Genomic DNA, 23041 nt, shown 5'->3' with positions numbered 1-23041 from the left:
AACATGAGTGATCTCTTCTTGAACATATCTCCCCGGGCAAGGAAAACAACAGCAAAAATGAGCAAGTGGGACTACATTAAGCTGAAAAGCTTCTGTACAGCGAAAGACACCATCAATAGAACAAAAAGGAACCCTACAGTATGGGAGAATATATTTGAAAATGACAGATCTGATAAAGGCTTGACGTCCAGAATATATAAAGAGCTCACACGCCTCAACAAACAAAAAACAAATAACCCAATTAAAAAATGGGCAGAGGAACTGAACAGAAAGTTCTCCAAAAAAGAAATACAGATGGCCAAGAGACACATGAAAAGATGCTCCACATCGCTAATTATCAGAGAAATGCAAATTAAAACTACAATGAGGTATCACCTCACACCAGTAAGGATAGCTGCCATCCAAAAGACAAACAACAACAAATGTTGGCGAGGCTGTGGAGAAAGGGGAACCCTCCTACACTGCTGGTGGGAATGTAAATTAGTTCAACCATTGTGGAAAGCAGTATGGAGGTGCATCAAAATGCTCAAAACAGACCTACCATTTGACCCAGGAATTCCACTCCTAGGAATTTACCCTAAGAACGCAGCAATCAAGTTTGAGAAAGACAGATGCACTCCTATGTTTATCGCAGCACTATTTACAATAGCCAAGAAGTGGAAGCAACCTAAATGTCCATCTGTAGATGAATGGATAAAGAAGATGTGGTACATATACACAATGGAATACTACTCAGCCATAAGAAGTGGAAAAATCCAACCATTTGCAGCAACATGGATGGAGCTGGAGAGTATTATGCTCAGTGAAATAAGCCAAGCGGAGAAAGAGAAATACCAAATGATTTCACTCATCTGAGGAGTATAGGAACAAAGGAAAAACTGAAGGAACAAAACAGCAGCAGAATTACAGAACCCAAAAATGGACTAACAGGTACCAAAGGGAAAGGAACTGGGGAGGATGGGTGCGCAGGGAGGGATAAGGGGGGGGAAGAAGAAGGGGGGTATTAAGATTAGCATGCATGGGGGGGAGGGAGAAAGGGGAGGGTGGGCTGCACAACACAGAGAGGACAAGTAGTGACTCTACAACATTTTGCTAAGCTGATGGACAGTAACCGTAATGTGGTTGTTAGGGGGGACCTGATATAGGGGAGAGCATAGTAAACATAGTATTCTTCAGGTAAGTGTAGATTAAAAATTAAAAAAAAAAAAAAAAAAAAAAAGAAAGAAAGAAAGAAAAGGGGGATTACTCCTTAACAGGATAAAACTATTGGTAAATCAAAGATCAACGCATGCTTTAAATATCCTTAATGTCGATCACTTAAAGGGTGTCAGATGATCAGCTATGGAGGTACTCTTTTCTGATAATATTCCTTTCTCTTAATTAAAAAAAAAAAAAAAAAAAAAAGCAGTTACTGTGTGCTGACCTCCAATGAGTTCTGCACAGTGGTATAGAGGGCATGTCAAAGTGTGGGCAAAGGGTCTGTTTGTTTCTACGCAGAAGATCAAGGCCTAGCTTGGATACCCAGAAAATGAACTAAGATACGATATGAGGAGGAGCTTCCGGCATCAGCACTCTCTGGAGGACTCGTGCCGGAGGATGATCATCAAAAAGCCTCCACAGGGATCCGGACGATGCTGCGGTTGTGGCTGCATCCAGCCCACCATCTCCTGGACTTGCCATAAGAAGGAGGAGGGAGATGTCTAGGCTGGCATGTGCATACAGTGAGACAACGAATTTGACTGGATCTGTACTGTTGGAACTCAACCAGGAGTTGGGAGGGGTGCAAGTTGTAGCACCCCAAAATCTCATGACTATAGACTATCTATGGTTAAAAGAACATATGGGATGTGAACAGATCCCAGAAATGGGCTGCTTTAATTTGTCTGATGGTTCAAGTACAGTTGGAAAATATCCATCATATCATAGATAAATTTTCACAAATGCCTAGGGTGCCTAAATGGTTTTCTTGGCTTCACTGGAGATGGCTGGTAATTATAGATTTGCTTTGTTTATGTCACCGTATTCCTATTATGTCAATATGTGTGTGCAAATTAGTTAGTAGTTTAAAACCTATACATACTTAAGGTACTATACAAGAAGATATGTCAAAGAAATAATCAATCCTCCCAAGTTTCCTTCATATGCTACATCTATAGCTTTTCTTCTTCCTTCCTAATTACAAACTTTAAATAGAATTCGTGCCTCATATCGAATTTACCGAGTATCATAATTCCTCCAGGTGGTAAAGATACCTCGAGACAAGTGCTGGGCATAGAAGCCACAGGGCATAAATCTGCAAAGAAGTAAAAAGCTAACCTTTGCAAACAATATGGCTTCTCTCTCACTTACCAACTTTACATTTCCCTGTATGGCCCCGGAAGATGACTGGTTAGCCAGAGACGGGTAAGATTCCTCAAGGGAGGAACAACCTAAGACAGGCACAGTCGCAGGGGGGCCATCAGGTGAGAATTTGGGGATCAACAGAGGTGAGGCTCAGAACCTCACCCCCCCTGCTTTGAGAGAAATCTTCTGCATCCGTGGATGTCTTGCTGCCCTTGTCTAGCCTGGATTAATACTTAGTCCATAGGCACACACCTGATCATCTGATCATCTACATTTGCCTTCTTACAGCACTAAACTATGTTTTCTACCTTTATCTTGCATCTACCTACCACTTCAGCATTTTATTAAAAATAAAAATAATAATAATAATAGGAGAAATGTGGGATCAACATATAAATCAAGTACAAAAATCAAATGAATATTCATATTTGACCTGATGGTTTATAGGTCATATTGCATGATCAAAACCGAAAGTTTCTGTGATGACTGCCCTTGTACTGTTCACCATGTAAGAATTTATTCACTCTGTAAGAATTCGTTCACCATGTAAGAACTTGTTCGTTATGCTTCAGAAGATTGGAGACTGACGAGAATTAGGCTTGAGATGGATTAATGATTGTACATTGAGCATTGACCCCCCTATACTGAATTTTATTGTTGTTAACAACCATTTGATCAATAAATATGAGAGATGCCCTCTCAAAAAAAAAAAAAAATAAAAAAAAATAAAAATAAAAAAAAAAAAAAATAAAAAATAAAAAAAAAAAAAAAATAAAAATAAAAAAAAAAAAGCAGAATGGACGAGATGCAAGAGGCCATTAATGGAACAGAAATCAGAGAACAGGAACACAGAGAAGCTGACGCAGAGAGAGATGAAAGGATCTCCAGGAATGAAAGAATATTAAGAGAACTATGTGACCAATAAAAATGGAACAATATCCACATTATAGGGGTACCGGAAGAAGAAGAGAGAGAAAAAGGGATAGAAAGTGTCTTGAAGAAATAATTGCTGAAAATTTCCCCAAACTGGGGGAGGAATAGCCTCTCAGACCATGGAAGCACACAGAACTCCCAACACAAGGGACCCAAGGAGGACAACACCAAGACACATAATAATTAAAATGGCAAAGATCAAAGACAAGGACAGAGTATTAAAGGCAGCCAGAGAGAGAAAAAATGTCACCTACAAAGGAAAACCCATCAGGTTATCATCAGACTTCTGAGCAGAAACCTTACAGGCCAGAAGAGAATGGCATGGTATATTTAATCAATGAAACAGAAGGGCCTTGAACCAATGATACTCTATCCAGCACGATTATCATTTAAATATGAAGGAGGGATTAAACAATTCCTAGACAAGTAAAAGTTGAAGGAATTTGCTCCCACAAACCACCTCTACAGGGTATTTTAGGGGGACTGCTCTAGATGGGAGCACTCCTAAGGCTAAACAGATGTCACCAGAGAAAATAAAATCACAGCAAAGAAAGCAGAACAATCAAATACTAACTAAAGGCAAAAAATAAAATCAACTACCCACAAAAGCAGTCAAAGGAAACACAAAAGAGCACACAAACAAACAAACAAACAAACAAAAAACACCTAATATACAAAGAATGGAGGAGGAGGAATAAGAAGGGGGAGAAATAAAGAATCATCAGACTGTGTTTATAATAACTCAATAAGTAAGTTAAATTAGACAGTAAGATAGTAAAGAAGCTAACCTTGAACCTTTGGTAACCACGAACCTAAAGCCTGCAATAGCAATAAGTACATATCTTTCAATAATCACCCTAAATGTAAATGGACTGAATGCACCAATCAAAAGACACAGAGTAATAGAATGGATAAAAAAGCAAGACCCATCTATATGCTGCTTACAAGAGACTCACCTCAAACCCAAAGACATGCACAGACTAAAAGTCAAGGGATGGAAAAAGATATTTCATGCAAACAACAAGGAGAAAAAAGCAGGCGTTGCAGTACTAGTACCAGAAAAAATAAACTTCAAAGCAAAGAAAGTCACAAGAGATAAAGGACATTATATAATGATAAAGGGGTCAATCCAACAAGAGAATATAAACATTATAAACATATATGCACCCAATACAGGAGCACCAACATATGTGAAACAAATACTAACAAAACTAAAGGAGGAAATAGAATGCAATGCATTTATTTTAGGAGATTTCAACACACCACTCACTCCAAAGGACAGATCCACCAGACAGAAAATAAATAAGGACACAGGCACTGAACAACACACTAGAACAGATGGACCTAATAGACATCTATAGAACTCTACATCCAAAAGCAACAGGAAACACATTCTTCTTAAGTGCACATGGAACATTCTCCAGAATAGACCACATACTAGGCCACAAAAAGAGCCTCAGTAAATTCAAAAAGACTGAAATTCTACTAACCAACTTCTCACACCACAAAGGTATGAAACTAGAAATAAATTGTACAAAGAAAGCAAAAAGGCTCATAAACACATGGAATCTTAACAACATGCTCCTAAATAATCAATGGATCAATGACCAAATCAAAATAGAGAGCAAACAATATATGGAAACAAATGACAACAACAACAACAACACAAAGCCCCAACTTCTGTGGGACGCTGCAAAAGCAGTCTTAAGATGAAAGTATAGCAATCCAGGCATATTTAGAGAAGGAAGAACAATCCCAAATGAATAGTCTAAAGACACAATTATCAAAATTGGAAAAAGAAGAACAAATGAGGCCTAAAGTCAGCAGAAGGAGGGACATAATAAAGATCCGAGAAGAAATAAATAAAATTGAGAAGAATAAAACAATAGAAAAAAATCAATGAAACCAAGAACTGGTTCTTTGAGAAAATAAAGAAAATAGATAAGCCCATAGCCAGACTTATAAAAAGGAAAAGAGAATCTACATAGATCAACAGATTCAGAAATGAGAAAGGAAAAATCATGACGGACCCCACAGAAATACAAAGAATTATTAGAAAGTACTACAAAAAATTATATGCTAACAAGCTGGAAAACCTAGAAGAAATGGACAACTTCATGGAAAAATACAACCTTTCAAGACTGACCAAGGAAGAAACAGAAAATTTAGATAGACCAATTACCAGCAAAGAAATTGAATTGGTAATCAAAAAACTACCCAAGAGCAAAACTCCCAGGCCAGATGGATTTACCATGGAGTTTTATCAGACATACATAGAAGACATAATACCCATTCTCCTTAAAGTTTTCCAAGAAATAGAAGAGGAGGGAATACTCCCAAACTCATTCTATGAAGCCAGCATCACCCTAATACCAAAACCAGGCAAAGACCCCTCCAAAAAAGAAAATTACAGACCAATATCCCTGATGAACATAGATGCAAAAATACTCAACAAAATATTAGCAAACCGAATTCAAAAGTACATCAAGAGGATCATACACCATGATCAAGTGGGATTCATCTCAGGGATGCAAGGATGGTACAACATTCGAAAATCCATCAACATCATCCACCACATCAACAAAAAGAAGGACAAAAACCACATGATCATCTCCATAGATGCTGAAAAAGCATTCAACAAAATTCAACATCCATTCATGATAAAACTCTCAACAAAATGGGAATAGAGGGCAAGTACCTCAACAGAATAAAGGCCATATATGATAAACCCACAGCCAGCATTATACTGAACAGCGAGAAGCTGAAAGCATTTCCTCTGAGATCGGGAACCAGACAGGGATGCCCACTCTCCCCACTGTTATTCAACATAGTACTGGAGGTCCTAGCCATGGCAATTAGGCAAAACAAAGAAATACAAGGAATCCAGATCAGTAAAGAGAAGTTAAACTGTCACTATTTGCAGATGACATGATATTATACATAAAAAACCCTAAAGACTCCACTCCAAAACTACTAGAACTGATATTGGAATACAGCAAAGTTGCAGGATACAAAATTAATACACAGAAATCTGGGGGTTTCCTATACACTAACAATGAACTAATAGAAAGAGAAACCAGGAAAACAATTCCATTCACAATTGCATCAAAAAAAAAACAACGTAGGAATAAACCTAACCAAGGAAGTGAAAGACCTATACCCTGGAAACTACAAGACATTCTTAGGAGAAATTAAAGAGGACACTAACAAATGAAAACTCATCCCATGCTCTTGGCTAGGAAGAATTAATATTTTCAAAATGGCCATCCTTCCCAAAGCAATCTACAGATTTAATGCAATCCCTATCAAACTACCAACAGCATTCTTCAATGAACTGGAACAAATAGTTCTAAAATTCATATGGAACCACAAAAGACCCTGAATAGTCAAAGCAATCCTAAGAAGGAAGAATAAAGTGGGAGGGATCTTGCTCCCCAACTTCAAGCTCTACTACAAAGCCACAGTAATCAAGACAATTTGGTACTGGCACAAGAACAGAGCCACAGACCAGTGGAAGAGAATAGAGTCTCCAGACATTAACCCAAACATATATGGTCAATTAATATACAATAAAGGAGCCATGGACATACAATGGGGAAATGACAGCCTCTTCAACAGCTGGTATTGGCAAAACTGGACAGCTACATGTAAGAGAATGAAACTGGATCATTGTCTAACCCCATACACAAAAGTAAATTCGAAATGGATCAAAGACCTGAATGTAAGCCATGAAACCATAAAACTCTTAGAAAAAAACATAGGCAAAAATTTCTTGGACATAAACATGAGTGACTTCTTCATGAACATATCTCCCCGGGCAAGGGAAACAAAAGCAAAAATGAACAAGTGCGACTCTATCAAGCTGAAAAGCTTCTGTACAGCAAAGGACACCATCAATTGAACAAAAAGGTATCCTACACCATGGGAGAATATATTCATAAATGACAGATCTGACAAAGGGTTGACATCCAAAATATATAAAGAGGTCACCCACCCCAACAAACAAAAAGCAAATAATCCAATTAAAAAATGGGTAGAGTAGCTGAACAGACACTTCTCCAAAGAAGAAATTCAGACAACCAACAGACACATGAAAAGATGCTCCACATCGCTTGCCATCAGAGAAATGCAAATTAAAACCACAGTGAGATATCACTTGACACCAGCAAGGATTGCCACCATCCGAAAGGTAAACAACAACAAATGTTGGCGGGTTGTGGAGAAAGGGGAAGCCTCCTACCCTGCTGGTGGGAATGTAAATTAGTTCAACCATTGTGGAAAGCAGCATGGAGGTTCCTCAAAAAGCTCAAAATAGAAATACCAGTTGACCCAGGAATCCCACTTCTAGGAATTTACCCTAAGAATGCAGCAGCCCAATTTGAAAAAGACAGATGCACCCCTATGTTTATCGCAGCACTATTTACAATAGCCAAGAAATGGAAGCAACCTAAGTGTCCATCAGTAGATGAATTGATAAAGAAGATGTGGTACATATACACAATGGAATATTATTCAGCCATTAGAAGAAAACAAATCCTACCATTTGCAGCAACATGGATGGAGCTAGAGGGTATTATGCTCAGTGAAATAAGCCAGGCAGAGAACGACAAGTACCAAATGATTTCACTGATATGTGGAGTATAAGAACAAAGAAAAACTGATGGAACTAAACAGCAGCAGAACCACAGAACCCAAGAATGGACTAACAGTTACCAAAGGGAAAGGGACTGGGGAAGATGGGTGGGAAGGGAGGGAGAAGGGGGGGAGAAGAAGAAAGGGACCTTATGATTAACATGTATACTGTTGGGGGGGGCACAGGGAGGGCTGTGCAATGCAGAGAAGACAAGTACTGATTTTACAGCATCTTACTATGCTGATAGACAGGGACTACTGGGTTTTGTGGGTGGGACTTGGTGAAGGGGGGAGTCTAGTAAACATAATGTTCCTCATGTAATTGTAGATTAATGATACCAAAAAAAAATACTACTAACCTAGAATTTAAAACTTAGCAAAAAAAAAAAATCCTTCAAAGATAAATGTGATATAAAGACATTTTCAGACAAATAGAACCCAAGAAATTTGTTACAAACTTCATTTAAAGCAATATTAAGGGGATTTCTTCAGGCAGAGGGAATATGATCTCAGAGAGGAACACAAAATTGCAGGGAAAAACAAAGACCAATAGAAAATATAAGTATGCGGGCAAATATAAAGAATATTAATTGAAAATGTACAGTAGAAGACAACTATAGTAACTTCTTATGATTTCAAAATATATGTAGAATAAAAATACATGTAGTGTTGCATGACAACCACTACTATAAAAGATGATGAGGTAAATGGAGTTAAAGTGTTTTAAGCTTCTAGTAGTGTTGGAGAAGCACTGGAAGTAATAACTTGTTTCAGACTGGAATAAGATGAGATTCATGTTGTGACTGCTAGGTCAGCTACTAAAAGGATGGCAGAAGAATGGCAGTTAGCAAGTTAAGGAGGGAAAACTGAAATGATAAAAAAATATTAATAATCCAAAAGAAGGTAAGAAAGATGAGAAAAGGAATGTAAAGCAGGTAGCATAAACATAAGATAGAGATAAACCTAAATGTACCAATAATCCAATTAAACATAAATGAATAAACTATTTCAATTAAAAAAAAAAGGATTAGGTAAAGGCCTGGCAGCAGGACAGAGATTCTGCCTCCAGGAACCTGGGTGCAAAGCACAGGTCTCTGTCTTCTATGAAAAACTAGCCTGTTGTTTTCCAGATTCACATCAAAACAGCCTGGTTTTTCAGAGCTGAAGGGAAGATCAATTACAGATAGTATCACTGTTAACGGCTAACAAATGGAAGAAATTCTGTGATAACAAAACGCAAATGTCTTGAAACCTTAGCACATGGCCCACAGACCAGTAGTGGGTCTACAATCTCATGGTCCAGAAAGTTCCAGGCTGCTGTAGAGAGAATTGATTTTTTTAACCTCATAGACATGCAATAAACATAGGTGAAGTCAATCTAATCGTTATTTCTCACAAGCCATGATCTCTTTAACCATGGCTGCTCCCTTACCCAGGATAATGCCGTTGGGCTCCTCAGGAGGCTGCCACACGATCCTCACAGAGGTGAGTCTCACTTCGGGGAACACAAGCCTCACTGGTGGGCCTGGGACTGAAAGGAAAACAGAACCATGAAGTAGGCACTGGTACACACCATCTGGGTGCCTGGTGAGGTTACATAGCATTTGATGGGCTAGCTGGGCAGTTACACCCATGGCAGACACTATTCATGGGCAAAACACTCTAGGTTCTGGGCGATGCTTTCAGAATCTAACTGGCTCTTTGTGGTCCCAAGTGATTTTGAGGAAACACCTCATTTTGAATCCAGCTCATCTGCTTTCTAGGTTTTGAAACAGTGCTCATAAGCGTCCTGGGAGTCCTGGGGGTGTCATCTGCATGAGGCTGGCAGACCAATTGCTCCATGGCCTCACTGAATGTGTGCCAAGTTGAAAGGGAAGATTTCACTAATCTGGGCTGATCTCTCTCCTGGGCTTCACATCCATAAAGCAGGTGTTAGATAATAAAATGGCTCAATGTCCCTCCCAACTCTGAAAGGAGCTAAAGATTACTGGTAAAACAACACGTTTATAACCGGTGAGTTTTCTGTTTTGAACACTAACCCTTGCCTGCACTGTCCTAGAAAATAAAGAGTTGATGTGCACAAATAGATGTAGTGATTCTTATTACGATGCACTGATTAAAAAAGCACATATCATGACACCATTGAATAAAAAGCCACAGCCTCGTGAAGAATGTTTACTGACGCAGATAAGCGAGCATGGGGCCAAGATCAGATCTTGTTGGAACTTAGTAACTGACTGGTTCCCAGGCGAGAGGAGGCAGGCAAGGAGCATTCCATACACAAGTAATATGATGTGTGTTACAGCCATCCTGGCCGTTGAGTTCTGCCTCTTAATTAAGCTGAGAACAGTATTTTACATTTTAAATATGTATTTGAGTCCTGGGTTTGGGTAATATAAATTCAAGAAGGAGGCCATAGGCTCACACACCAGGAGCTGCTCACAGACACGCAGACTCTGACATCAGTTTTACGTGGTGGTCTTCCCGTGGCGGGCTGTTTGGATCCCGCTGAAGCGGGGGAGGAAAATCATGTTTATATTTGGACTCTGAGGGATGAAGAAAGCTCATTGCCAGCCTATACTGTAGAAAGAAACAATCATAATTGGCTGAGGTTGGAGGAGCAGTTTCTAAAATGCCTCTTTTACTTTTCATTCCTGGAGCCAGGACACCCTACAGCTTCATGTTATTTTGCAAAGAGAGGACCTTCAGGTCATATGTCCCCTCTCAGGTCCCCAGCAACCCTGAACCTGCATTCAGGTGAGGATCACAGAACAGCTGTGGGGCTCCAGGTGAGCCCTGCCTGGCGCTGCCTCTGAGCGAACTGGAGAAAATAGCTCAACTGAGTGGCGAATGTGCGTGTGGGACTCATTTAACTACCTCAGTCAGATGCTTAGGAGAACCTACAGGTGCTTACTTCTGTCAGACACCTCTAACCCCTGAGGGGGGTTTTTGCAGGGGAGATCACTATTTCCTACTTGAATATTTCTCTCTGAATATATGTTACAGTCTGTTTAATAATTAAAATGTAAAGGAGCCAACCTGTAAGTGTCTGACACCTGCGAAGTGGCAAAACACATTTACTGATGATTTAGACTTCTGTAAAAACAAAGCTGTCAATATGCACTTGTTATCTGGGCCTGGAAACACGGGGTTGGGTGCCCTGGGAGGCTGACAAAGACCCCCATGCTACCTGGAACTTCTCACTATCTCTTACTGAGAAAACGGTGGGGCAGCCAGAAGGCCCAGGTACATGGGTCAGGAGTGGGGTTTCTGACTGGATGTGTGCAGACGCCACCGAGACGCAGCCCCATGTGCTGTGGCCCCAGCCCACCTGGCCTTTATTGCACTGCCCATTGCAGAGTTACAATTGAAATGCTGTGTAAGTTCATAATTAGGCTGTAAAAATTCACTCCAGGCTGAGATTGGCCATATAAACAGGGACAGAAAAACAACTCTGTTTTGTGTTCCTCAGCTGAAGAAAGAAAATAAAAAGTAGTTTGAAAATTAAGTTACACATGACAATTGGATTGTTAAAGGAAACCTGGGAGACCAGCAAAGTTGCCTGCCACACACGTACCGTCATCTTTGGTCCTCTCGAGGATGAGGGGCATGCTGGGGACCCCGTTCCCAATGCGGGTAAACGCCAGCACCTGGAGTTCGTACAGCACGTACTTCCGAAGGCCCGCCAGGAGCACGGACTGCGTGTGGTTCCCTCGCACCATGTGGCTCCCGGGCTCAGGGTCCAGATCTTTGGCCCGGAACAGAATCTGAAGCATCAAGCCCCCAGCATGGTGGTCATGAGGATGCAGTATGCTAGGAAGGGGCCCCAGGGCACACATGGGCTCACATCCATGAGGCAGGGACCAGCTGCCTGTGTTTCTTCCCTGTGCACAGCTGTGAAGGCTGATGGACCTGATTTCTAGGCTGGCATTTGCGGGAAAGATGGTCACACATTTGTGCTCCCGACCAGAAGGTTAGCTGCCATATAACCCAGCCCACAGCTGTGCAAGCTGGCTGCCCAGCCATCATTTGCAAGATCTGGGGCACCCAATGGCAGCCCAGTCAGCCATGCCAGCCACAGCCTCAGAAACGAGGGTATGGCTAGGAACACAGAGACATCCATGTTTTCTAAAGAAGCCAGAAGCCACTTGGGTTCCCAGCTTACTGGGAAATTGGCTCCTGCCTCAGAAGGGCTGCTGCCCTCCCAGAGCCCAGGCCCCAGCCCCCGCTATTTATTGCTGCCTGTGCAGACATGGCCCTGCTGTGATGCTCTACCCCCATTTCCTCACTTGAAGTTCACCCTCCCTGATCTGGTCCCTGAGATTAGAGACTCAGAGGCCATAAAAGATGGATATCTTCAGGGGGATTTTGAAAACAGCTCAGCAAGCTTTTTTCTCCAGAACCCAGTTATGTTGTGTGGGGTTTGGGTCACTGGACCTACTCACTGGGGTCGCCATGACTAATGGGCCAGAAGGGAGCAGTCAGAAAGCTCCAGGTGGGGGATGTGAGGACAGGTGGAGAACAGACTCTGGAGTCACACCATGGACGTCACTGTGGAGGGAAGCTCAAGATCGGTGCAGCTGTGCCAGACAAGCATGGCCTTGCTGGCCCGAGCCATGGGGATCTGCTCTGCTGCTGGGGTGGGGAGTGGGGTGGGGCAGTATGCTGAACACATTTGGGAAATCCGCTCTGAGCAAAATCAGAAGGAGCTTTTAGGGGTCTGGGTAAGTGCACTAAGATGAGCCCAGAAACGGCTCACAGAGGAGGAGCCGGAAGGCATCCCCTCCCCGTTGACACCATTCCAAGGGCCAGCCAGTTGGTGACGACACGCGTGCAGACACTCACACATGTGCAACGCTTACTTGGCACTTTATAAAATGCCCTATTTCATTCTTGTGCCAACCCTGTGAGGGAGCTCCTGTTTTACAAGTGAGGGCCTGGAGGCTTGCTGTTGAGGTGGTCGGAGGCTATTTGTGTCTGTTTTGGCCTGTGGTTATGCCAGGGCCTCGTGCCCAAACTGTAAGAGAGCTTAGCTGAGACAGCTGATGTGGAAATCATGAAATGGGCTGGTGCTGTGGATCTGTAAGGAATTGGGAGCCCCTTGGTTTGGGGGATGACACGTGGTGGCCCCTTCACAGCATTAAAAAAAGAAGGTCACCTTGATACATACCTTGTAGCCCAATATGAGCCCATTCTGGTCCTGTTCGGGTACTGAAGCCCATGTCAGTAAGATCTGGGTGGAACTGACGGCCTCAGCTGACACGTTTTCAGGGGCAGCAGAAGGAACTGCAAAGAGTGAGTTAAATAGATTGGCAGCAAAAGTCTAAAGGCTTCTACAAATAAAGGTCCAATTTTTACCCAAATAATCAAGTTGTCCTTGAAATAGCACTGTATTCTGAGCATTTTGTAGTGATCAGATTAAATCTGCAGGGGTATAACAGAAATGTAAATCTCCTTAATATTGGCAACAAAGCCCATAAATCCTGGGTATTTAGGAGCTCAATTTTACCTGCGTCTTCCAAGCAAGAAAATATGCTAGGCTGTTTTTATATTAACTTTTGGGAACTACAGACTTCTACCTCAAATGGGAAGTCCTCACTTTCAGACACCAGCTCACTGACTTCTGTAAGTGTGGTGTTTTGTGAGGGGGCAGGTGGGGCTGGAGAGAGGAGATGATTTTATGAGCTACTTGGAGCGGGGAGGGAAGAGTTACTAAGTGCTAAGTGCACACCCATGTGCTAGGGACTTCAGATGCAGAATGGCACTTAATGCCCCCAATAACCTGGTGAGGTAGGTCACCCCTGGGGGCCTTCTCTACCTCTACAAACAGACCCATTCGATCACTGACCCTCCCATCCATCCATCCAACCACCCACCCACAGGTAAGTGCCTCCTCCTCTCAGGGAAGCGATGGTGAAGGTAGCTGTTAGTCTGCTATAGAAGGTAACCCGGGTTTGCACAATGACGCTGTCTCCAACATCCGATTCCTAGATTTTCTACACCAAGTGACTTGGTCTTTGTTATGGGTTGAACTGTGTGGCCCCTAAATTCATATGTTGGAGTCTGAACCCCCAGAACGTCAGAATGTGGCCTTATTTGGAACCAGGGGTGCTGCAGTTGGAGCTTGCTCAGATGAAGTCACACTGGAGTCGGTGGCCCTAATCCCCTATGACTGAGTCCTTCTAAAATGAAGGTCACTGGAAGAGACATGCATGCAGGGCTAGTGCCACGGGAGGGCTGCCATGTTCCAGAGGCTGGAACAGACTCCCTGGTGCCTTCAGAGGGAGCGTAGCCCTGCTGACACCTCGGTCTTGGACGTTTGGCCTCCAGACTGCGAGACAATCACATCCTGTGGTCGGTCATAAGCTACCCAATTTGGGGTACCTGGTTATGGCAGCCACAGGAAACAACACAGCCGTTGAGAAAAAAACACCAGAATTCACCAAAACCTGGGAAGAAGTGCTGGTGTGTCATTTGGCAAGTGTGGCCAGGTGACTGCTACAGCCTGTGGTTTCTGTGGACGGAAGCCAAAGGCAGGCCCAGCAGCAAGTCCAGTCTGACAGGACAAGCTGCTGGGGATGCTGAGCCTGGGTGCGCCACCTGCCTCTGACCCCTCTCATCCCCAGAGAGGGAAGTCATGGAGGCCAATGACCTCGGCTGCCAGCCCAGGAAGGGCAGCTCCCGGCTTTGCTCCCTCGCCTCTGAGGGTGGGACCATCTTGAGAACACATTAGCCTGGCTGCCACTGCAGATCAGTCACTGTGCCCAAAGGCAGAATCAACTGGTTTGTGCAGGTAGAATAAAAGCACAGGGAACCTCCTTATATTTTTGGAGAGAGAGAGTGCGGTCAGCCCGTACCTGCAGATTTGCTTTCTTCCCAAATGCATCAGCTGAGAGCTTTCATTGGGTCATTCAGTCACTCAACAAATAACACGAATTTATTGGAGCAGGTAAATGTCACAGGGAGGGATAGTTATAATTCCAAGTTTGCTCAGCTCTCTGAAGGGAAGCATGCTTGCCACCCACACACCCTGTGTACCCGTGGCTTCCCAGGTGGCTCCGTCCATGTTCTCTATGCCCGTCAGGGGCTCACTGGGCATCTTACATCCCACCATGGCAGTTACTAGGAATTGCTTACTCATAGGCTTATGCTATTAAAAAAGTGAATTAAACTGCTACCTTGAATGAACTGTGAATTAAATGAATCACTATCATTTAAAGAAAAGGTAAACCAGCAATTTATCTGACTTTATTTTCCAACCTTATGCAGATTAAGATAACACCACATATACTGTAGGCTCAAGATATTAGATATTAGTGCTATGTTCTAAAAATTGTCCTTGTCTGAAAAAGTGGGGCCATTGTCATGGTAACACAATTGGTCTCCTGTCAAATCCTTAACTGTTTCCCCTGGGTCAGTCTTTGAAACTCTAAGTGCCCAGTTCTCACTACTGATCTACAAATAATAGCTGATTTTCCAGATGTGGTAATATGTGCATTCATTTCCCAGAGGGCCGTCTGTGTCCCAGGAGAATGAGGGCAGCTTGGTAATCGCAGCACCTCAGACCCGGTGCCTAGGATGCAGCTGGGTTCCTAACAAGGAGGCAGGCAGTGTTCAGTGGTTATGACCTGGATTAAAACTTCAGCTGATTCAAAACCCATCAGGACAAAATCTGCCATTTAGTTACAAAGTATTTCTGTTTTTAAGATTTGAAAAGAAGAAATGTCACACATTAGCTATTTCGAGGTAGATTCAACTCCTTTCCCAACCTGACATCTTGAGTTTGGAACCGTTCTGGAAATCCCCTTTTCAGCCTAAACGATGCCACTTCAAACTCTTCCCTTGTCCCTCTGCATTTGTTCTCCCTTCTATGGGATTTCTCACTGTTGAGCTCACTGCTAGGCCTCTAGTGGTCTCTTGATTTTTTAAGGCCTCATTTATCCTTAAAGTATAACATAATGTACCACAAGATGTCATGAAACTAGTTAGATTGCACTTCAAACTTGGGGACTTCATTTAAATGTGGTTCAAAATATCAAAGTCCACATGTCTAGCAATGGCTCTTGGGAGGCCTGCCTGTGGCATCCATTTCAGCACCAATATGCCGCCTGGGGCGGGTGTGAGGCCAGCATCTGCATGAACAGGAAGGCAGCGCAGTGACACTGCTGCACCTGGGAGGGGATTGCGGGTTAGAGGCAAGGGGCTTCCTGCAGCAAGAGGTCCTGGAAGTGCAGCCTGAGGCAGAGGGCCTGAAGCCCTGCAGGGCCAGTGATGCTGCAGGGGTGCCCAGGAGTGCCGTGGCTGTAAGGGACCAGAACCCACCCAAGAGCAGGGTCAGCCCACAACAGGTCCTTGGGAAACACTCTTGGCATTAAAAATGTCTCAAGTCGGAACCCCCATATTTGGAAATGACGATCAACAGCCTGGTTACTCAGTTTGCCATAGGCCCGATGTGCCTGCACGTCTCACCTTCCCCGTGTGGCCACACTGTTGTGTGTTCACTGGCCATGACTGAGGGCTCCAATTTCTCTATGTCCTCACCAACACTTGTTATTGTCCATCTTTTTAAATGTTTTTATTTTAGCCAACTTAGGGGCATGAGGGGGCATCTCACTGTGGTTGAACTTTCTTTTCCCTGGTTAGTGATGAGAGTCCTTTTACATGCCTATTTGGCTGATGACCTGTCTTTTTTGGACGAATGTCTGTTCAGGTGCTTTGTTCAGGGCTTACCTGGGTCTCCTGGTAAGGTGGACTTGGAGGAGTTTTTCCACATATATCATGTATGCCAGTTCTTTATCAGATATGTGATTTGCAAGTATTTTCTACTGTTCAGGGGATTTTCTGTTTTACTTTATATGGTATTTTCTGTTTTACTTTACGGTATTTTGAATCAAAATTTCTATTTTGATGAAGTTCAGTTTGTCTACTTTTCTTTTGTTGTTTGTGCTCATGGTGTCAGGAACCAAGTGCTACGTCACTTTCTCTTCTGGGAGCTTCTGGACCATTCACATAGTCTAAATTCAGACCGCAAATCTGAGTGAGGCACAGACAGGACACAGAGTCACTGTTTATGTCCCCATTCAGAGTCCAGGTGGACAGGTAGATACCAACACACTTCCTGGGCAGATAGTTTTACTTTATTTTATTTTATTTTATCATTAATCTACAATTACATGAAGAACATTATGTTTACTAGGCTCTCCCCTTCACCAAGTCCCCCCCACAAACCCCATTACGGTCACTGTCCATCAGATTGGTAAGATTCTGTAGAATCACTACTTGTCTTCTCTGTGTTGCACAGCCCTCCCTGTGCCCGCCCCCAACTGTATACATGTTAATCGTAATGCCCCCCCTTTTTTCCCCACCCTTATCCCTCCCTTCCCACCCATCTTCCCCAGTCCCTTTCCTTTGGTAACTGTTAGTCATTCTTGGGTTCTGTGATTCTGCTGCTGTTTTGTTCCTTCAGTTTTTCTTTGTTCTTATACTCCACATATGGGTGAAATCATTTGGTACTTGTTGTTCTCTGCCTGGCTTATTTCACTGAGCATAATACCCTCTAGCTCCATCCATGTTGCTGCAAATGGTAGGATTTGTTTTCTTCTTAAGGCTGAATAATATTCCATTGTGTATATGTACCACATCTTCTTTATCCATTCACCTACTGATGGACACTTAGGTTGCTTCCATTTCTTGGCTATTGTAAATAGTGCTGCGATAAACATAGGGGTGCATCTGTCTTTTTCAAATTGGGCTGCTGTATTCTTAGGGTAAATTCCTAGAAGCGGAATTCCTGGGTCAAATGATATTTCTATTTTGAGCATTTGAGTTCCAGAATGGTTCAACTAATTTGCATTCCCACCAGCAGCATAGGAGGGTTCCCCTTTCTCCAGAACCTCACCGACATTTGTTGTTGTTTTTCTTTTGGATGGTGGCAATCCTTACTGGTGTGAGGTGATATCTCACTGTGGTTTTAATTTGCATTTATCTGATGACTAGCACTGTGGAGCATCTTTTCATGTGTCTGTTGGCCATCTGAACTTCTTTTTTGGAGAACTGTCTGTTCAGCTACTCTACCCATTTTTTAATTGGATTATTTGCTTTTCGTTTGTTGGGGTGGGTGACCTCTTTATATATTTTGGATGTCAACCCTTTGTCAGATCTGTCATTTATGAATATATTCTCCCATAGTGTAGGATACCTTTTTGTTCTATTGATGGTGTCCTTTGCTGTACAGAAGCTTTTCAGCTTGATAGAGTCGCACTTGTTCATTTTTGCTTTTGTTTCCCTTGCCTGGGGAGATATGTTCATGAAGAAGTCGCTCATGTTTATGTCCAAGAGATTTTTGCCTATGTTTTTTTCTAAGAGTTTTATGGTTTCATGACTTACATTCAGGTCTTTGATCCATTTCGAATAAACTTTTGTGTATGGGGTTAGACAATGATCCAGTTTCATTCTCTTACATGTAGCTGCCCAGTTTTGCCAGCACCAACTGTTGAAGAGGCTGTCATTTCCCCATTGTATGTCCATGGCTCCTTTATTGTATATTAATTGACCATATATGTTTGGGGGGCAGATAGTTTTAATCTCCCCTTTCAAAAAGTGTCCAGCCTCCAAAGGCCCTGCCTTTATGCAGTGTGCTCCATGCTAACTCCTAACAACAGACTCAAGACTGAATCTCCTGATACTGAATGGACATCAAATCCCAAGTCCTAAAACTACCAGGAGGGATCCAGCCTCCCTGACCCTTGGCTCCGCTCCCCCCGCCCCCCACCCTGCACCAACCTCCCCCACCAGGGGGCCTCAGCACCAGCTTAGCACCTGCTGCTCCAGTCCTCAGTCCCCTTCATGCCTTGAACTGTGGGGATTTTCCTGTTTTCCTTATGAGAACATCAATAACTTTTAAAGTTCAAAATATTATAGTTCATCATATTTTTCTAGTTACAACATACGTTTTTTGTTTTTGTCTACTTATTACTGAAGTGAGAATGGTCCCTTAGAATTTTTCAAGTGCCCTTTGTCATAGAGATTCAGGTACTGAAGATAATAGAGCTTTTTAAAAATCCACATGCTCACACAGCCCCAAGCTGGGCATCGTGTGTCTGCATCTTTTATTTCCAACAGAATAAAATCACCAGCCTGAAGGCAGGAGAACTGTCTGATGCAGCCCTGGCCACTCTGGCAAAGCCCTCTTCAAACACAGGCGATGGGGCCCGGGGCCCGTGCAGTCCCAGGGGGCTCCTCACCTCCTCACCTCCTGCTCCTCCTGGTCCTCCTCCTGCTGTTCCTGCTCCTCCTCCTCCTGCTCCTCCTGGTCCTCCTCCTGCTGTTCCTGCTCCTCCTCCTCCTGCTCCTCTTGGTCCTCCTCCTCCTCCTCCTGGTCCACCTCCTCCTGCTCCTCTTCCTCCTCCTCCTGCTGTTCCTGCTCCTCCTCTTCCTGCTCCTCCTGGTCCTCCTCCTCCTCCTGCTCCTCCTCCTCCTGCTCCTCCTCCTCCTGCTCCTCCTCCTCCTGATCTTCCTCCTCCTCCTCCTCCTGATCCTCCTGATCCTCCTTCTCCTCCTGGTCCTCCTGATCCTCCTGATCCTCCTTCTCCTCCTGGTCCTCCTGATCCTCCTGATCTTCCTCCTCCTCCTGGTCCTCCTGATCCTCCTGATCCTCCTTCTCCTCCTGATCCTCCTGATCTTCCTCCTCCTCCTCCTCCTGATCCTCCTGATCCTCCTGATCCTCCTTCTCCTCCTGATCCTCCTGATCTTCCTCCTCCTCCTCCTCCTGATCCTCCTGGTCCTCCTGATCCTCCTGATCTTCCTCCTCCTCCTCCTCCTGGTCCTCCTGATCCTCCTCCTCCTGGTCGTTCTCCTGCTCCTTGTGCTCCTCCTTCCCCCCTCTGACAGCAGCTTTCCTTCGCTGTGCTGCTCTGAGTTCATCCTTCTGCTGCCCTGCACCCACTCCAGAGAAGATTAGGAAGAAATCAAGTCATGAACCTGCCCAACAGCCTTTGCCCTTGGAGTCTGAGAGTGGTCCACTGAGAGTGGACCAAAATCAAGGTCAATCCATCCCAAGTAATCACATGTGCGTCCTGATACTGGCAACGCAGGCCCAGACTTGCTGGGTATCACAGGTGGGAGCCAGGGAATGAGCTAGAAGAATGAGAAGAGAAATCTTTACCTGCCTCTTCCCAATCTGCCCTCCACCGGGACACACAGAGCAACACAGAGCGACAGTGCATGACACGCTGGGATGTCCTGGGCACCCACGCCTGCCCCTTTCTGCCGGCTGGCCCCCCCAGGGCTGAGGGGCCTGCAGCAGCTCTGTACACCTGTAGCCCATCACACACAACAGTGTCCTGGTGGCACCGGATCAGACAGAAATAGGATGGGAAGCGGGGGGCCAGTGCAGCCTGCCCAGGGCTCCTGACCTTTCCGTCCTTCCCACAGTGGACCCACCTCCTCATTCCAGCCTCCTCGCAGCCTCACTGCCCACCTTCCCTGCGCTCTTCACATCCCCCTTGGCACCACCTCTATGTTTCTCATGTCACATCCCTCTTTAGAGCTCCTAAGAGGGCTCTGGGTAGCAAGCAGCAGGCCATGTGGGGAGTGGGGGGCTGGCCAGGCAACCGCTGTCCCTCTGCAGCACTGTCATCTTGATGGGGCTGTCCCCAAAGCCACCTCCTGGGGCAGCAGGCCCTGTGCCAGCCTCATCCTCCACCCTGGCTCCGCTCCCTAGATGCTGCCTCTGATAGTCCGCCATGCTCTTCACCTTCCAGGCATCCTGCAGACATTTCTTGTCAAGGCTACTCAGAACACTAGCTTGCCATGTTTAAAAAATTAGCTTTGTTATTTAAATGATTCCGGCAATAGGTTGCTGTTTCTTCACACACTGTCTTCCCACAGGGATGGAGTGGGGGAGCAGTTGTGGCATTTTTGAGGACTTGGGGGTGGAAACACTTGCTGGGGGGCGCTGGCCACCTCCCGACTTCCTCCTGCCCCACATGGGTTTCCAGGGCCACCTCTCTGATTGTCCCCATAGAGCCTTGAGGAAACGAGGACACCCTTGGGCTTGGGAGGCAGCCTAGGAAACGGCCATGTCCCAGTGGTGCCAGGACAGCTGAGTTGCAGTGTCCTCACCGCATGGAGATGCTGGAGATGCATAGCAGGGCCAGCCTCCCTGGGGGGCTCGCTCTTCTCTGACCAATGGACCTGTCCACAACAGTGTTCAGCTTTCGGCCTTCTCACTCCCCAGCTGGGCAGGTCAGGGATGCCTTCGGGCAGCATTTCTAGCCCCGCTGTGCGTACTGCATGGAGCTGGGAGACTCGGCAGAGAAGAGTCCATCTCTGGAGCAAACTCACTAATTCAGACTAGATGGAAAGAACTGCTCTGTGCCACAGCAAGTCTTCAGAAATGTTTGCACCCTCTTCTTCTTGTGGTTCTGCAAACGCAAACCAGGCTAGCAAGAGTTCTCCAAACCACTGTTGATGGGTCACCCCACAAAGCCTAGAAGATGGGGAGACTCATTTGTCTTTGCACTTGCAGCAGAGACAACTGGGTGTCACCCTTTCCCTTCCTTGCTGGCAACTGGCAGTGGTCCCTGAGACCCAGGGATACGAGTGGAGGCTGCGGGCTGCTTCTGGACAGGTGTGAGTGGTAGGCATCCTGCTCTGCTTTCTTTTCCTTCTGGTAGCTGGAGGCAGATGCTGGTGCAGTCCTACTGGACAGCAGAGCCTGGGCCCATGAGTTACCTCCTGGAAGAGAGCCACCCTGTGAATGGGGACCCTCGTCTTAGACTGTAGTGAGTGAGAAACTACCTTCTATGTGTCAGTGCAGTTGAACTGTTGAGGGGCTATTTGTTAGTGCAGGTGAGACTACCTTAACACACTCCCTTGTCAAGAGATGGTCCTGAGTCTCTGTATTATGAAGTTCTTATAATCTATGCATTCTTGCTTTTCATTATTGATGGTGAAATTTAATCCGGATTCAAAAAATAATAATGAGAATCCAGGTCCTGGTAGAATTCATCATCAATTTCAAATTAATGGCAAGAGGGTTCAGTAAGATTTATTAAAAGGATGGTCCAATGACTGGGTTAGAAGAGTGTCCACATAGACACTGATGGGACAAGCCAGGGAGATGCTGCTGTCTTGGGGCACGAGATTCAGGGAAGCCAGGCTCCACACAGGGAGACATGGAGAGGGGCCGAGTCTGTGGGCCGGAGGAGCCTGCACCTTACCTGACTCCCGCGTCCGGCCCCGCACCACCTCACTCCAGGGCCCGGCCCCGATGGCGTTGAATGCCTGCATCTGTAGCTCATATTCTGTCCACTCCTCCAGCTCCTCAACGGTGAATTCCCTCTCGAGCCGGTCGTTGATGACTTGGGCCAGTGCTGGAGACTGGAGGTCAGGACGCCAGTACTTGATCCTGTAGCCCACCGACTCGGGGTTCCCGTTGTACTGGGAATCGGGCAGGGGCTGGAAGTGAACATCTGTGGTGAGCTGCCTTCTCAGAACTGTCACCTGTGGTCCCCAAGCATGGACCTGTCTTATGAGGCCAATTCCATGGAAAATATTTTCAGAGGGTATATTCTTAGAACCTCTATTTTTCCTTGGAACTTTTCTTCTGTTAATTAGATGAAATCTCTTCAGTAACTTTGTTGGGACATAATGTCATTTTGGCTTAATTTTGTGGGGAAATGATCTGATTAAGTATCAGGCTGGCTCTTGTACCAATATTGAGTACTGGTTCTGTTAGGCAGAAAAACAGACATGAACAGGGTGCAGAGAGAATAAAGCCAGTTAGGCCCACTAAAAGGGACTCAAAGAGTTAACCAGATATATATAACCAGAGAGCCAGAAAGTACTCAGAGTTAGTGAGCTAGTCAGTTGAAGCTCCAAAGGCCAGGAGTAACTCGGAATATCTGGATATTCCCCAGATTAAGAAAAGTATCTGAGCACAGACCACGTCTTCATTGCATCAATTAGATCATGCCATTGTAAAGTCTACTTAGCCTGCTAAAAGGCCCAGCTTATTCTTTAATTTAATGTATATGCTGTTTTTTCTTTTCTTCCAGTCCCTAATTAAGTAACTTTGTAATCAGGGCAGGAGGCAAACCTAGGAAATGTAAATAAACTTACACAGACAAAG

General features: G+C 44.6%; 1 protein-coding gene across 11 annotated transcripts in view; it reads right to left on the bottom strand.

Moving 5' to 3' along the window:
- SDK1 (sidekick cell adhesion molecule 1) overlaps window positions 1-23041 on the bottom strand; it is a 1045458-nt gene that overhangs the window by 85754 nt on the left and 936663 nt on the right. For all 11 annotated transcript variants that reach the window (XR_012122096.1, XR_012122097.1, XR_012122095.1 and 8 more), the window contains 4 exons: window positions 22131-22368; window positions 13079-13194; window positions 11486-11675; window positions 9341-9439 (listed from right to left, as the gene is read on the bottom strand). Coding sequence is in view for 7 of the 11 variants with exons in the window: in XM_037008170.2 (XP_036864065.1) it covers window positions 9341-9439; window positions 11486-11675; window positions 13079-13194; window positions 22131-22368 (643 nt within the window). In the remaining 4 variants the exon portion in view is untranslated. The remainder of the gene's footprint in view (window positions 1-9340; window positions 9440-11485; window positions 11676-13078; window positions 13195-22130; window positions 22369-23041) is intronic.

The sequence above is a fragment of the Manis javanica genome, chromosome 10 (genome assembly GCF_040802235.1).
Source record: "Manis javanica isolate MJ-LG chromosome 10, MJ_LKY, whole genome shotgun sequence".
Taxonomy (NCBI): Eukaryota; Metazoa; Chordata; class Mammalia; order Pholidota; family Manidae; genus Manis; species Manis javanica.
The sequence above is the reverse complement of the archived record's forward strand: the minus strand, read 5'-3'. Positions and strand labels throughout refer to the sequence as shown.